At 35.3% G+C, this 16,256-nt stretch overlaps 1 protein-coding gene across 6 annotated transcripts in view; it reads left to right on the top strand.

The window, feature by feature from the left end:
• Window positions 1-16,256, top strand: part of WWP1 (WW domain containing E3 ubiquitin protein ligase 1) — a 123,710-nt gene that overhangs the window by 47,103 nt on the left and 60,351 nt on the right. For 4 of the 6 annotated variants that reach the window (XM_076005180.1, XM_076005177.1, XM_076005179.1 and 1 more), the window contains 3 exons: window positions 12,571-12,708; window positions 12,805-12,871; window positions 15,498-15,682. In XM_076005180.1, coding sequence (XP_075861295.1) covers window positions 12,571-12,708; window positions 12,805-12,871; window positions 15,498-15,682 — 390 coding nt within the window. The remainder of the gene's footprint in view (window positions 1-12,570; window positions 12,709-12,804; window positions 12,872-15,497; window positions 15,683-16,256) is intronic. The other 2 variants (XM_076005178.1, XM_076005182.1) reach the window with 2 other exon arrangements.

The following is a 16,256-nucleotide window of genomic DNA, read 5'->3' as shown; positions in this document are numbered from 1 at the left end:
CAAAGCAAAAGGAATCAGAAATGTTTTAAATAAAAAGTCATTCAAAAGAACAGTCAATTGGATTAGGGCCCACCTTAATGACATCATTTTAACTCAGTTTCCTCTTTTAAGATCTTGTCTATAAATACAGTGTCACATTTTGAAGTACTGGGGTTTAAGACTTCAACATATGATTTGGTGGGGGAACAGTTCAGTCCATAACAATAGGTAAATACATTTCAAGAATTAAATCTTGTAGTAGAATCATAATGCTTTAAAGGTAGAAGCAACCTGTGAATATTAGTCCCAGCTACTCATTTTATTACTCGTATTTATTGATAAAATAACTTAGTGACTTGCTCAAGAGTATAGAAGTAATTGCAGGGTTATGATTAGAACACAAGTTTTCTCTTAGTTGCTTAGTTTTGATTAGATGTAATGTAAAATTACTGTGGTTCTTGACAGCCTTGAAGCAATCAAAAATACATTTATAAATGATGATAAAACTCTTGGTTGCCTTTGATTCAGCCTCTTTGTTTAACACTTGGACTCTGAGTTTTAGTTAGGTATCAGTTGAATGGACCGTAGTTAAATCTTGGAGGTGGTGTAGTATTTACCTTTAAAAAGAAGTAAACAAAAACTGCTAAGAACAACATAGGTAACCCACAAAAACTTGACAACCTATTGATGAATAAAGATAGTTGATACTAAAAACATTCTTTGTTCTTATCCTTAAATCAAGATTCACTCACTGTTTTAGGGGTAAAGGTTATTGATAGAGGTGTTACATTTCTAAGGTGTCCTGTATCCAGAAAATGATAATTAGCATCTTACATGAATAGAATCTGTATATTTGTAGAGAAGGCTCCAGTGAAGGGATGTTCTGGGGTATGTTTGTGTTTCTCACTTGTTTATGGAGAATACATTTTTAAGGGATAAAGTGAAAGAGGAATCTCCTGGGAGGAAAGGAAAACTGAGGCTTTAGATTGTGTGACAAGAAAAGAAGAAACAGTGAAAAGCCCATCTAGCTTTTAAGGAAGAACCCGGGATCTAGCATGCCTGAAAGACCATTCCAGTATGGTTTTTGGCAAGACAGTTAGAAGAGTTTGTGGTATGAATGAATGGTAGACAGGACAAAGTCCTTGTAAGCATTTGCAATATGGAGGTGGTTGGAACCAGGAGAAATATTTGTGGGGCCATGATATTTGAGGGCGATATTAAAAGATGAAAGGACATGGTTTGGTGATAGTGGGAAAATTATTGTATGAATTTCAGGTGGCATTTATGAAAATTATAAACCACAAACAAAATGGATTTAATGAACAACTTGAAGGTGGAAACCGTCTTATTCATCTGTGTTATTTCAGTGCCTCCCACAGTCAACAGCCAAAGACTTAAAAAAATTGTAACAGAGAAACTTGCGTATTTGAATAACATCTTACTATGGAATCTTATTCTATATAAAATTTTACTGTTATGTTTTACATACAGTAAAATTGACCCACAAAAGCATGCACATGCTAACATGTCCTTAACTCTTTTTACTCTACTCCCAGTAGTTTCTGAATTAACTTCTGTGGACCCTGTTCCTCAAACCAGTTTCAAAGTCACTTGGCTATAAAATCAAGTTTAACTCCTGATTTTACCTTACAGAGTCTTAGTTCAGTTTCTCTAATTTCCTACTTATAATTCTTAGTACCCTGTCTGCTCTCTCCAACTAGTCTTATATCTTCTGAGTATGCTTTGCTAGTTCTCCTTTACTGAAAGCAGTCTCTTTGTCATTGATCACTTTCTTGGTATTTTTAATAATTATACATTTGTTTGGTGTTTTTATATTTAATTCTTTAACACAGATGGAATATTATGAAGAATGGTATAAAAAGTATATCAAAATTAGTGATTTGGGAGACTGAAGTGGGAGGATTGCTTGAGGCCAGGAGTTCGAGACTGTAGTGTGCTATAATCATGCCTATGAATAGTACTCTAGCCTGGGCAATGTAGTGAGACCCCATCTCTAAAAGAAAGTGCATCTAAATTAATGATTAGCTTCCTTCTGTTACTACCTAGTTTTTTTAAATGGTGTCCATTTTTATCACTAACATTTTATTTTCCACTTATATAGCAGGCTCTCCTCACCCTTCCTTCCCTTCCTTTTTTTCTTTTCTTTTCTTTTTTTGTTTTGACAATAATGTAGGCTCTGTAGTGTACTCATTATTTTCGTCTAAGTGCTCTTGGAGTGTAACTCTTAACTATCTTTATCTTTCAACATAAACTTATTTAAACTTGCCCTAAATTCTTTTTGAAATGGGGTAGAGGTATAATAAGTAATTCCACAAATAAAAACATTGATAAACTAGTTGTAATAACTGTGTATAACTGAAGAAACTGAATATCATTCTTATTTAGGGATGAGCTCTTTATTGTCTTATTCCATTTATGCTGCTATAACAAAATACCTGAGACTGGAAAATATATGAAGAATAGAAATTTATTTCTCACAGTTCTAGGATCTGGAAGTCCAAGACCAAGGCAGCAGCAGGTTAGGTGTCTGGTCAGGGCCTGATTTTCACTTCCAGGATGGTGCCTTGTTGCTGCATCCTCTGGAGGGGAGGAACATTGTGTCTTCGCATGGTAGAAGGGACAGAAAGGGGCAAACCCGCTCCCTCAAGCCCTTTTATAGGGGTCCTAAAGCCATCCATGAGGGCTTTGCCCTCATGACTTAATCCACTCCTACAGGTATCACCCCTTGATACTATCACATTGGCACTCTGGGAGGCCATAGCAGGAGGATCCCTTGAGCTCAGGAGTTCAAGATCAACCTGAGCAAGAAATGCTGTCATGTTGGCTGACAGTTAGGTTTCAACATATGAATTTGAATTTTAAGGGACCCATAACTTTATCTTATTCTGAACTGTTTTTAATGGTTATTGTATGTATCTTAAATGACTCTTATATTCTCATTCTTTCCTTAGTAATGGTACGATGTATTAGATGTTTATCTTTTATTGGAAAGATGTTTACATTAGAACCACTTAAATAAGGATAAAATGCCAAGAATCTTGGGTAGAAGGCAGAAGGGAGTACCAAAAAGGACAATCTGTGAATAATAACATGGGCTATACTTTAGATTGCCACTTATCCTGACCATGATCTTGATTTCCAATCTTTTAAAATATATTCTTGTATAATCCTATTTCGATTACATTTTATTGACATTCTTTTGGTGTTTTATATTTTTATATAATTTTTTCTATCTTCATAATGAAATGTTAGGTTCACTTAGCACAATTCTCTAAGGGCTGCTATCCAATAGAACTTTCTGTAGTGATGGTTGTGTTCTGTATCTGTGCTATTCAATGTGGTAGCCACTAGCCACATATGACAATTGAACGTTTGAAATGTGGCTGATGTAACTAAAGAGCCTATTTTTAAATTTTATTTCATTTTAAATAAATTTAAATTTAAATAGCCTCATGCGGCCATTGGTTACCATATTGGACATTGCAGCCTTAGACCATTTCTTTGTTTGAGTTACAAAATCAGCATTTATCCATATTGTTTTTTAAAATAGCATTTTTTCTTGCTTATTTTTATCTTTTTCTTATGTAAAGCTTTACTTTTGATCACATCAGGTTTTTGTTTGTTTGTTTTTTTAAGAGATGTAGTATCCTATGTTGCCCAGGCCAGAGTGCAGTGGCTGTTCATAGGCAAGATCAAAATGCACCACAGGCTTGAACTCCTGGGCTAAAGAGATCCTCCCACTTCAGCCTCCTGAGTAGCTGGGACTACAGGCCTCTGGAAATTCCTCATGTGTTTTTTTAATTGTTAGTCTGAAATCTGTTCTCTTTTAGAAAAGTTTCTAAATTTAGAAATTTCCAAATTTCTCCCTCATTGTAATTCTCTGCTACTTGTCTTTTGTGTTTCCTCTGGCACCCTTATTAATATAATTTTATCATACTGATAATTTTTCCTAGGTATATCACTTGTGTCATCTGTTTGCTTAGTCTGTGTTTGGTTTTTATTGATATTGTTTATAACTCCTTTCTTTGTTACCTCCAATGTTTTGAAATTTTCGTATTTACCATTATATTTCTAGTTTTCACAAAATCATTTCTTTTATAATAGTTCTTATGACTTTATTTAAAAATCCTGGTAGTTTATATTAACCAATAAATCTTATTTCATTTTCCTAGGATTTTAAAAGTTTTTCCATATAACTTAAGGAAATAGTCTTTTTTTTTTTCCCCCAGATAGCGTCTTGTTCTGTTGTCCTGACTAGAGTGCAGTGGTATCATCATAGCCTACTGCAACCTCAGACTCATGGGCTCAAGAGATCCTCCTGCCTCAGCCTCCTGAATAGCTGGACCTACAGTTGTGTACCACCACACTGGCTAATTTTTCTATTTTTAGTAGACACAGTTCTTGCTCTTCCTCAGCCTGATCTTGAACTCCTGACTTCACGTGATCTTCCCACCTTGGCCTCCCAGAGTGCTAGGATTATAGGCATGAGCCACTGCGCCTGGCCTTGAGTTGCTTTTTAGCTTATTTTCCCATTTGCTAACAGCCAATAGGCTCTTCTTTTCATTTTTTATTTATGATTTTTAACACATTGACTGCCATCTAGAAAAAAAAATTTTTCCTTGGGACCACGGTTTAATTATAAAAATAGAATAAAAACTTCAAAAACAAAACAATCCTTTTCATTAGTTTAATGAAAATTTGTTATTTTTTATCGTTCTCTGTGCATGAGTTACATGTAACTTGAAAACTAGTTCTTGCGGCCCCCGAGGTAAAGAGACGTGTGAGTTACATATGCTTCATGAGGCCCTGGGCTCAAAACTAGGGTGAGTTAAATACAACTCAGATGGCAGTTAATATGTTAAAAAATAATGATGCCTTTGTTGTTTTGATATGCTTGGTTCAAAGTGTTCCATCTTCCAAAAGTCAAATATTTTATCTTTTATATGTTCTGATAAGTAAATTAGAGGCCCTTGAAATTAATTGTATTTTTTTGCTTTCATAGCTATGGGACTTTTCTTCATTCAGTAAACATTGAATTTATAAAAGAAGCATAAAAAACATATAAAAACATAATAGTCTCTGACCATTCCCCTATTTCACCATAATAAAAGCCTAACAGTTTCCTATATCAGAATAGATTTTGTAGTTGAGGTCATTTGTTCCTCTTCACGTTTATAAGGCTAGTTTCTTCCTTTACTGAAGGCCCCCGTATTCTGTTCTCATAAATTCATGGCTTTTAACCTATCCTGTGTGATATTTTGGGGGTAAAGTGGAAGGCTAATTTACATAGGTATTTTGACCATTTTTTTCAAATTAGACAAAAAGGACTAATTTAAATAGGCCTTTTTTCATCCCCCATAGTATAATATGAGCTGTTACAGTTCTCTGTAACCTTAAGTAAAACTCACCACTGGCCAGGCATAGTGGTGCATGCCTGTAATCCCAACACTTTGGGAGGCTGAGGTGGGAGGATTGCTTGAGGCCAGGAGTTCAAGACTAGCCTGAGTAACACAGGCGAGACTACGTAAAAGACAACAACAAATGAACTGAGTGTTGTGGTATGTGCCTGTAGTCCCGGCTACTTGGGAGGCTGAGGTAGAAGGATTGCCTGAACCTAGGATTGGAGCTATGATCACACCACTGCCCTCCAGCCTGGGTTGACAGAGCGAGATCCTGTTTCTAAAAAAAAAAAAAAACCACCCACAACTAACCTAACATAAATTATCTGTATTTCCCCCCAAAATTCAACTGCAGCTTACTAGGGAAATTCTTTCACTTCACATTTAAGTCCTAGTGAGCTCTCTCTTCTTACCCTTCATTTGTTTTATATGAGCCTAGTTGGTTAGTGCCCAAAGCTTTTGCTTGTGCAGACCTCTAACACATTGTCTCAGAACTTGAGTGGATTTAAGCCATTATTTGTACCTCAGTTAACCCATTCTGCCTTCAGATTGGAACACCAGTCCCAGTCGTGGAAGTTACTTAGTTAACTGCAGAGATGTGTGATATTTGTAGCTTTCTTTTCTCTGTGTCACCAGCATTAGATACTGATATCTGAGATATTTTCCCTCTCTCAGCCTCACTATTTCTTAAACTACAGAGGGAAGATTCCTCTGTTGTCACAGATAAACAAAGCTGAGCACTGGTTAAAGTGGTCAGGACAGAATTAATCAGCAATATATTTTTGCAGTAGGGAAGAAAATGCAACATGAACTGAACTCAGTCAAGTTCAATTTGTACAGAGGTGACGGCGCCTTTTAAAAGGAGAATGAGGGAGTAGAGAGGGGATGAGTGGAGTCTCAGTAGAGTCAGGAAAGTGAAAAATTACAAAAGGTTGATTGGTTTAAATGCAGTTAGGCCAACTGTGTTTGCTAGCTCGCAAGTATTGAAGTTAGGATTCTATCCTCCCAACAGAGACTGAGAGACCGAGGCTGTGTCGTTTCTGATTACATTTTAGAGGAATAGCTTTCTGGTCCTTGAGAAAGACACCCCCACCTTGCAGAAGAGACAGAGGAGGGATTCACCATTGTAAGCCCTTTTAAGCTCTAAGAAAAGGTAGTCAGGGGCCTGCCATCAGGGGTTGGCTATGACAAACAATAGATTCTTTTGGCAGCCTTCAGCTTTCTCAGGCAGGCACTTTTTAAGCAGGATTACTTAAGGTCATCCTAAGGATGCAGCCTTGAGTTGCTAGAAACTATGGTAGTATTTGTTTGAGCCGTGTGTGTGTGTGTGTGTGTGTGTGTGTGTGTGTGTGTGTGTGTGTGTGTTGGGAGAGAAGGTTGCAGATCAAATGATTTGTGCCGAAAGTTTGCAGTTTTTCTAGGTCAAGATTGAGGTTAGTCAAGAAGGTAGCTTATGCAGAAGTTATGTGCTGTCTAAAAAAAAAAAAAAAAAAAGAAGGTAGCTTAAAGGAACCTGATTGGAGTTTGGTCAAGGAGAGAATCTTTGTCATTATATTCATGAGTGAAAAGTATAAGAATAGTGTAGCTAATATATATGCATTGCAGCGGTCCCCAACCTTTTTGGCACCAGGGACTGTTTTCATGGAAGACAGTTTTTCCACAGACCAGGATAAGAGTTGGGGGTCGGCGAGGGGATGGTTTCAGGATGTTTCAAGAGCATTACATTTATTGTATACTTTATTTCTCTTATTGTAACATGTAATATATAATGAAATAATTATACAACTCATCATAGATTGGGGACCCCTGCATTATAATGTATACAGAACTTCACATTGTGTTTCAATTTTGAGACTAAGAACCACTTTAAATACTCTGGAGAGGAGTCAGATGGTTGCCGTTGAAATACTGAATTACACTGATTGTTTTTTTAATGGTGTTAATAGAGCCAAGAATTTAGTTTTTATCAGGGAAAGCATTTTGAAATCCATTAAGTTCATTTCAAATTGAGTTATATCCAAAATTATTTACAATGAACAGTTATCTCTTTATGTTAAATGGAAGGAAATACAGCAGAGAAATGTGTCGTTTATGATACTGGACAAAGCATAAAATTTAATTATATTTAGAAACCTTCTTTAACCTTATTAGCTCATTTGTTTATTTAGTTTCATCTAGTTCACTGAGACTTAAGTTCTGTTTTATAAATTGACTTACTATCAACATGATTTAAAATATTTTGAAGTTGAAGTTTTAGACAAACAGTGTTTTTATATCCAGTTTGATAAAAGTCCATCTTTGTTACTTCTTTAGAAATAGTTTTAGTATTGAAAGTACTAGGTCAAAAGGAATGAGAAATTTTAAGCCTCTAGCTATACATAGCTGTCCAGTTGCCTTCCTGAAAGATTATACTAATTTGTGCACACAGCGTAGCATATGAGAGTGCCTGTTTGGAAATATTTGCCACATTAATAGGTAAAAAAGATGAAGATTTTTCTTATCAAAGCATTTCTTTGATTATTAATAAGGTCAGATGTTTATCAGTCATTCGCACTTTATCTGTTGTAATTGTCTCATGTTCTTTCTTCATTTTTTATTGATTGGTTTTACTTTAATTTTTTTTGTACATTCTGAAATTTATTTTGTTATATGGTAGGAAGTGGGAGCTTAACTTTATTCATGAGTTGTTGAACACTGATATAATGGAAAGACTTAGGAATTGGAAAATCTGATTAATTGGGCTGTCACAAGGTATATAATCTAATGCACTCATTTTATTTCTAAAAATCCTATTTTTCTCACATTTATGTGTATGTTGGCTAGCCTCCAGAGTGGCTCCCAAGCATTCATAGCTTCTGATGTTTCATACCCTTGTGTCATCCCCTCCCACACTGAATCAGAGATGGTCCGTACAATGAACAGAGTGTGGCAGAAGCGGTGGTATACGACCTCCAAGTCTTGGTCATAAAAGGCATTTCAGCTTTTGCCTTGGTCTCTTGTATTGCTCACTGTGAGAAGTAAGCCACCCTTGTGAAGCTTTTCAGGTAGCCCTTCTTGAGAAAAGAGCGGAGAGGCACCGAGGTCTCTTCTCAACAGCCAGCACTAACTTCACACATCTTTTAGCCCCTCCTGAGTTCCCAGCCCGCAGAAACTACCAGCAATAATGAGCAATTATTGTTATTCTTAGCCACTAACTTTAAGTATATTCGTTACTCAGCAATAGATAATTAATACATTGTTCAAGCAAGTTTTTAAAATTATAGAATGTGACTCTGAGCTAAATCTATGAAACGCCTTAAAACTAACATTTTTGAAGATCTTTTGTTTTCTGTGGGGACGGAAAGGGTGTATGGTTTCAACAAATCTAGATTATAGGATAAATTATCTAGTTACATACTTGCTCTTTTGCCCTATTAAAGCTAAGAAAGAATGTCTAGGAGGTGGGAAGGTCAGCTTCTGCCTTATAAGAATAAATCCCCTGAGAACAGGACTAACTTGATCACTTGTTGTAAATGTTCATTAAGTTGCCTACCTTTTGTCAGATACTGAGCATACATCACTGAATTAGATGGACAGGATCTTTCTGCCCAATTAGAGACTTCATTTTATTTGGGAAGGTAGACAAAAAAAAAACAAAAACAAAAACTTTCTGGTGGTAGTAAATCCATTAACGGAAATAAACAAAGCAGTGGTAGGGAGGTCTACTTTAGGCTGGTCAGGGTTTATCCTGTTTGTCCCCAGCTACAATGCCTGGCACACAGTAGGCTGTCAAAGATTGAATGCATAAATATGTCTGAGTTGGTTTGTGATAGAATAGTACCCTTGCCCGTGCAACATACGTGTATATGTACACATAGTAGATGGGGATTATTTATTTGATAGTCCCTGTAATTTTATTATTCAAAATGTTATACCTCAATATTCTGTGTTCAGAATTATGAAAGATTATATTGTGTAAACAACCTCCCACTGCAGAACAAATCTCCTAGGTCCTGGATAAAACAAATCTTTGTGACATTGATGGTTTTGCAAAAGGTAGAGGCAACTCGCTCCTTCACAAATGGGGTCGGGGAGGTGGCAAAGAACACCTCATGAACCAGAGTTAGTACAGTGGACCATACTGATAGTAGCTGTCAGGATGCTGAGCTTTTGGTTAACAGCCAGATAGGGGAACTGAGCCTGGATTCCTGTAGTCTAGACTCTTGGGGGTACCATTAGATCCCTGGTAAAATTAGGAATAAAGCCTGACTATAGCAAAGCCCAGAGATTACCCTTAAACTAATTTCAGAAAATGAACATAGAAAACAAGTCACCACAAGCAGGGGTTTTCTATAAAAAGCCAGATTGTAATTATTTAGACTTTGTAAGCCATTTAGTCTCTGTTGCACCTATCAGCTGTCCTTGTAGTGTGAAAATGGCCATAGGAAATATGTAAATGAATGAGCATGGCTGTGTTCAAATAAAATTTTCTTTACAATATCAGATAATGGGCCAGATTTTGGCCTGCGGACTATAATTACCTAATCACTGCAACAGAGGGTGGAGTAGAGTACATACTTGAAGAGATAGTGGCTGGAAGTTTTTGAACCCTAATGAATCCACACATCCATACTGTCGCAAATGAGACTGCAAAGAGAAAGTCATGACTAGACATTTAATAGTAAAATGCCTAATACCAAAGATACAAATAGATTTTAAAAGCAGCCACAGAGAAATTTGATTTAATAGGGAAAAGTAGGTCATTTGCATAGATTTATAAATTAGAAGTACGGAACTACCAGTAATAGAAGATAGTGGGAAAATATCTTCAAAGAGTTGGGAGGAGATGATTATCAAGATAAAATTGCATGTCCAACAAATCTTTTGAGAATGCAAACATTTACAGATAACAAAAAAAAGGAAGAATTTACTAAGAAACTTACACTAAAGGATTTTAGAAGTCTATTCTTTAGGAATCTCTTCAGCTAAATATTTTAGGAAAAACAGCCAAATTATCAAATTTCAGACACTTTCAATGGTGGGAAGTGATAAGAATGAAATTGAATGTTGGTCAATATCGTTTTCTTCAGATATAGATTACATAAGGCTGAAACTCATGTTTTTTTGTAGGGTTTTTTTTTTTTGTACTTTTATATTTACCATAGTTTCTCTAATTGTTTTTATTGTTGTTTTTGATGGGTGGAAACAAGGTTTATGGTGCTACAAATGGTTGGAGTAGGTAGTCTATAAGGTTGTTTTTTATTACATGGTTCATACGTTTTTTTGCAGAGTATCTGTCCAATGATTAGTAGTTCTAGATTTTTTTTGGGGGGGGTCTTTTCTGTACTTGCATAATTAGTTAACATGTTTATACTGAACATGTGGTAAATGGGAGGGAACCCCCAAATTTGTTAAATATAGGAAAAATCAAAGTTAAGGACTTTATCTAAGAAGTGAAATGTTCCATGATTTCAAAAGCTTCAAAAAACCACTGAAGGCCGGGCGCTGTGGCTCACGCCTGTAATCCTAGCTCTTGGGAGGCCAAGGCGGGTGGATTGCTCAAGGTCAGGAGTTCAAAACCAACCTGAGCAAGAGCGAGACCCCGTCTCTACTATAAATAGAAAGAAATCAATTGGCCAACTGATATATATATAAAAAATTAGCCGGGCATGGTGGCGCATGCCTGTAGTCCCAGCTACTCGGGAGGCTGAGGCAGGAGGATTGCTTGAGCCCAGGAGTTTGAGGTTGCTGTGAGCTAGGCTGACGCCACGGCACTCACTCTAGCCTGGACAACAAAGCGAGCCTCTGTCTCAAAAAAAAAAAAAAAAAAAAAACCACTGAAGATCACATTGAAGTAATTAGCCTCATTTTGAATAATAAAGTGATCACTTAATAACTGTCTTCTTTAGTGTTTATTTTTTTAATTGTAAGTTGACAGATTATGGTTGTATATATTTATGCGGTATATAATGATGTTATGATTTATGAATGCGGTGTAGAATAATAACCTATCTATCACCTCAAATACTTACTTTTTATAGTGAGAACATTTGAGGTTTATTTTTAGTGATTTTTCGGTGTTGACAAGGTCTTGCTGTGTCATTTGGGCTAGAGTGCAGTGGCATCATCATAGCGCACTGCAACCTGAAGCTCCTGGGCTGGAGTGATCCTTCTGCCTCAGCTTCCCAGGTAGCTGGGACTATAAGCACTTGCCACCATGCCCAGATAACTTTTCTATTTTTTTTGTGGGGAGAGGGTCTCGCTCTTGCTCAGGCTGCTCTTGAGCTCCTGGGCTCAAACGATCCTCTCACCTCAGCCTCCCAGAGTGCTAGGATTACAAGCGTTAGCCACTATGCCTAGCTGACTCTTAGTGATTTTGAAGTGTGCAATAGTTATTTGCTATATTCATCACACTGTGCAGTGTATCTCAAGGAAAAAAATCCCTCCTGTCTAATGGAGGCTTTGTATCCTTTGATCATCATCTCCCCACTTGCCTAATCCCCTTGCTAATAACTTTTAATATATATTCTATAGGATAGAATTTGAAGCAAAATGACCTTGAGTTTAAATAAGAACTAGATGTCCTAATGGAAGGAAGTATTTGGCCTTATATAAAAAAATAATAATAAACTGTTGTCGTAGTACTTAGCATTTATTGAGTACTTACCATGTGTCAGATGTGATGCTAGTGCTTTCTGAGTGGTTTTACATTTGGTCCTTAAGACGGTCCTTTTAGTTTGAAGCTTTTGTCATCTCCATTTTTTAATGAAACTGAGGCTTAAAAAAATTTGAATAACTTATTCAAGGGAAAGCCAGTAAGTAGCAGAGCTAGAATTCAAGCCACCTGACTCTTAGGCTGAAATTTTGTGATACCTTGGATTGAAGAGCAAGCATAGGCAATTGCTGCACTTATTTAGTTATATTTATATGTTATCTGAAGTTTATAACATACACAGAGACAATTAAAGATGATATTGAAGGTGTGGGGTTGGGGAAGAGGTGTTACTTAATTAGATGTTAAAAGGATTCATTCTGGCATAGTATAGAAGGGACTATAGATAAAAATGCAAAGAATACCTTTCAGATGTAGCTGTCAAGTACTGAATTAGAGTAATTCTTGAAATGTAGTTTTGGTTTCTAAACATTTTTGTGTGTGGCAAAAGCTTTTAAATTAGGATATTCTTATTTCTAGTGGAAAGAGTGAAAGAACAATTAAAACTTTCCTTGGAAAACAAGAATGGCGTAGTGCAAACTGGTGAATTGACAGTTGTGCTTGATGGATTGGTGATTGAGCAAGAAAATCTAACAAACTGCAGCTCATCTCCAGCCAGTAAGCTAATTAATTTTATGTGTTTATCAAATTTAAAGGAAAAAGAATCAGCAAGAAGTATATAAAAACCTAGTTTATTTTTTTCTTATTGTTCAGTAGAAATACAGCAAAATGGTGATGCCTTACATGAAAATGGAGAGCCTTCAGCAAGGACAACTACCAGGTAGAATGTTTTATTTTAGTATTTGTGGCAACATGATGTAACATATTTCCTACATAATGAAGTTTTAAATTTTACCTTAGTTTAGAATTTGCCACAGAATTTAAAAGCTTGCATCTAAACATGTCATTTGGTTGAATTCTTGTAAAAATAGTTTAAAAAACTCCAGCTTTATTGAGATATAATACACATACCATGAAATTCACCCTTTGAAAGTATAATTTCAGTGGTTTTTAGTATATTAACAGAGTTGTACAACCATCACCACTGTCTAATTTTAAAATATTCTCTCCCAAAAAGAAACTCTGTACACATGACTAGTTATTCCCTGTTCCTCCCTGCTCCCAGCTCCTAGTAGCTACTAATCTATTTTCTGTTTCTATGGATTTGCCTATTCTGGCCATTTCATATAAATAGATTCATATAGTATGTGACCTTTTGTGACTGGCTTCTATTAACTTAGCATGTTTCCTGGCCCATCTGTGTTGTAGCATGTACAGTGTTTCATTTTTTTTTAATTGAGAATGGCCTTTAAAAATCTGTATTTAGGCATATTTTATTGGTAAATAGAATTAGATACTGTGGAAAAAGAGGTCTGAATTGGCATCCTTCTTTAGATGACAAGAAGGTAAATGCTCCTCCAAAACTATCTGCCATTTCAAAACCTCCCTGGCATTGACATTTCATGACAATTAATAGAGGCTCTCTATTTGAAATAATTTAAATTGGAATAAAATGTATAATAGATTGAATATAGTAGAATTAACATGTAAAAATGTATTGTTGTAAGATTGATTTGTTATGTTTGCAAAAGCATACTGGTATATGATAAAATGTGATCTTTATTAATCTATAAAGTTATTAATATCATTATTCCTAAATTGCCATTAAATGAGTCTCATCACAGTACTTGAACAGATAAGTATGCTTTCTGAACATATATTTGGTTTAAATAAATATGTTTAGTGTCCATATAATTTTTAAAATACAATTTTATTTTAGGTGGGTAAAGGAGCTTGAATTACTACCAATATGAAACCTAATATTTTTTTTGCATAGTAATACACTTTGCATTAAAGATTAGTTCTACAGAACCAGGAAATCTTCAGATGGGTTCTTTTACCTGAACTCTTGAATCAAAAATTCTTGCTGGGTGGCTGGGAGGGGTGTACAAATCATAATCATATGGGAGCTTCTTACAGACTTTACCTGCCCAAACTTCCTAAATACATCTTATTCCAAAAATATAGGTGACAAAGGCAAGGAGGGTAGAATTTATTAATCATTTGTTTATTCAACAGATAATTATTGAGTACTTGTTAGGTGCCAGACACTAGTCCAAACAAAGCCCTATTCCCATGAAATTTACATTTCGGTGCATTAAAGGTAGATAGTAAACAACAGTAGCAATAAACAAGCTAATTGGATATAGTGGTAAGAACTATGAAGTCCTTAAAATAGGACAAGGACAAGGTGATGGAATGGAAGAGAGCCTGTTTTAAAGAGAGAGAGTAGGGGTTCATCTCTGAGAAAGGGCCATTTGAGCTAAAATTAAAAAGCCAAGAATGAACCATACGTGCAGAGTTCTGAAGGAAGAGCATTCCAGGCAGAAGAAATAGCAACTTCAAAGACCCCGAGTTTATTTATAGTCAGTTTTGTTCTACAAATTCTTCTAACTCCACAGTATAATATTTAACTGTTTATGATAATCTTGTAGTCACTGTAATTTTACCACCTGGTGTATAATAATTTGTAATAAATATATGAAGACATTTTCAGCATGTTTTTCATATTCAGTAAAATTGACTGTAGCATGTCTATTGCAAGGTGAGTAAGAAGGAGCTTAGAGAGAAATAGATCAGAGAGAGATGGGGTAGAAGTAGGGCTGATTTCCAAAAGCTTAGTTGACTAAGCAGGGGAGGGCATGATCTGATTTATATATTTAAAATAACACTCAGGTTACTGTGTGGAGAACAGATATAGATGACCTATGTATTTGGAAAAGCTCTCTTGGTCTCTTGCATGACATCGTCTAACTCCTGCCCACTGCCAATAAGACTTAAAATGTTTGATTTTATAGTTATAATTTTTGTTTATTCATTTGCAATTAATTTATATAATATAAATTCTTATAATTCTGGGGAATAATATTTAGCTTTTTCTGATCATCATGTAATCATCATTTTAGTGGCTAATACATAATAATTTGTAATTCTTATCTTCAGCTTTTTCAGCTTACTTTTTAGTATTTATAAAATTACAGTAGTTTGGAATTGATTTTTATAAGTTTCATGAGTTTTTAAAAACTATTTTCAGAGCATTTAAAATAGTAATATCCTTAGACTTAAATATTTAAAATGTACAATTTGAATATTATTTTGAGGACCTGTATTTATTTTGACTTAGTACACGTGCATGTTTCAGTTTTTTTTTAACCTGCCAGAATGGATACACTTAGCACTGAAAGTAATTTAAACTTTAATGCACAAGAGCATGCCATATCTTTGTTTATTACTCTATATCATTTTCATTGAATGTTAAAAATTCAGTAAACATTTCTTATAAAAATTCTAGTGAAAAGTTATTTAATTGTTCTTAACTCATTGATATAAGGCATTTTTTTTTAAAGGTTGGCTGTTGAAGATACTAATGGAATAGATAATCATGTACCTACAAACACACTAGCCCAAAACTCATGCTGTTCCTATGTAGTTAATGGAGACAACACACCTTCATCTCCGTCTCAGGTTGCTGCCAGACCCAAAAATACACCAGCTCCCAAACCACTCACATCTGAGCCTGCCAATGACACTGGTAAGCATGCTTATTTATGACACCTTGTTTAAATGAAAACGAAATTAAGTTTTATTTTTCTGTGTCTACACTTCCCTTAATGTTCAGTCTTTCTTAATCATCTTTTCTGTGATAAGATCTTAAAAATTACAATGTCTGTCAATAGGAATTCTACAGTTGCCAAAGGAGACAGCAGTATACATGGGGGAAAAGAATCCCTGTTCAATAAATGGTGCTGGAAAAATTGGATAGCCACATGAAGAAGATTGAAACAGGATCCGTATCTCTCACCACTCACAAAAATTAATTCAAGATGGATAACAGACTTAAATCTAAGACATGAAACCATAAGAATTTTAGAAGAAAGTGTAGGAAAAACTCTTCTAGATATTGACCTAGGCAAAGAATTTACAAAGATGACCTCAAGGCAATCACAGCAACAATAAAAATAAATAAATGGGACTTGATTAAATTAGAAAGCTTCTACCCAGCTAAGGAAACAGTCAGCAGAGCAAGTAGACAACCTACAGAATGGGAGAAAATATTCATATGCTATATATCTGATAAAATGCTAATAACTAGAATCTACAAAGAA

This window comes from Microcebus murinus, chromosome 7, assembly GCF_040939455.1.
Source record: "Microcebus murinus isolate Inina chromosome 7, M.murinus_Inina_mat1.0, whole genome shotgun sequence".
NCBI classification, from domain to species: Eukaryota; Metazoa; Chordata; class Mammalia; order Primates; family Cheirogaleidae; genus Microcebus; species Microcebus murinus.
Note: the sequence above shows the minus strand (reverse complement) of the source record. Positions and strands in the feature narration are given on the sequence as shown.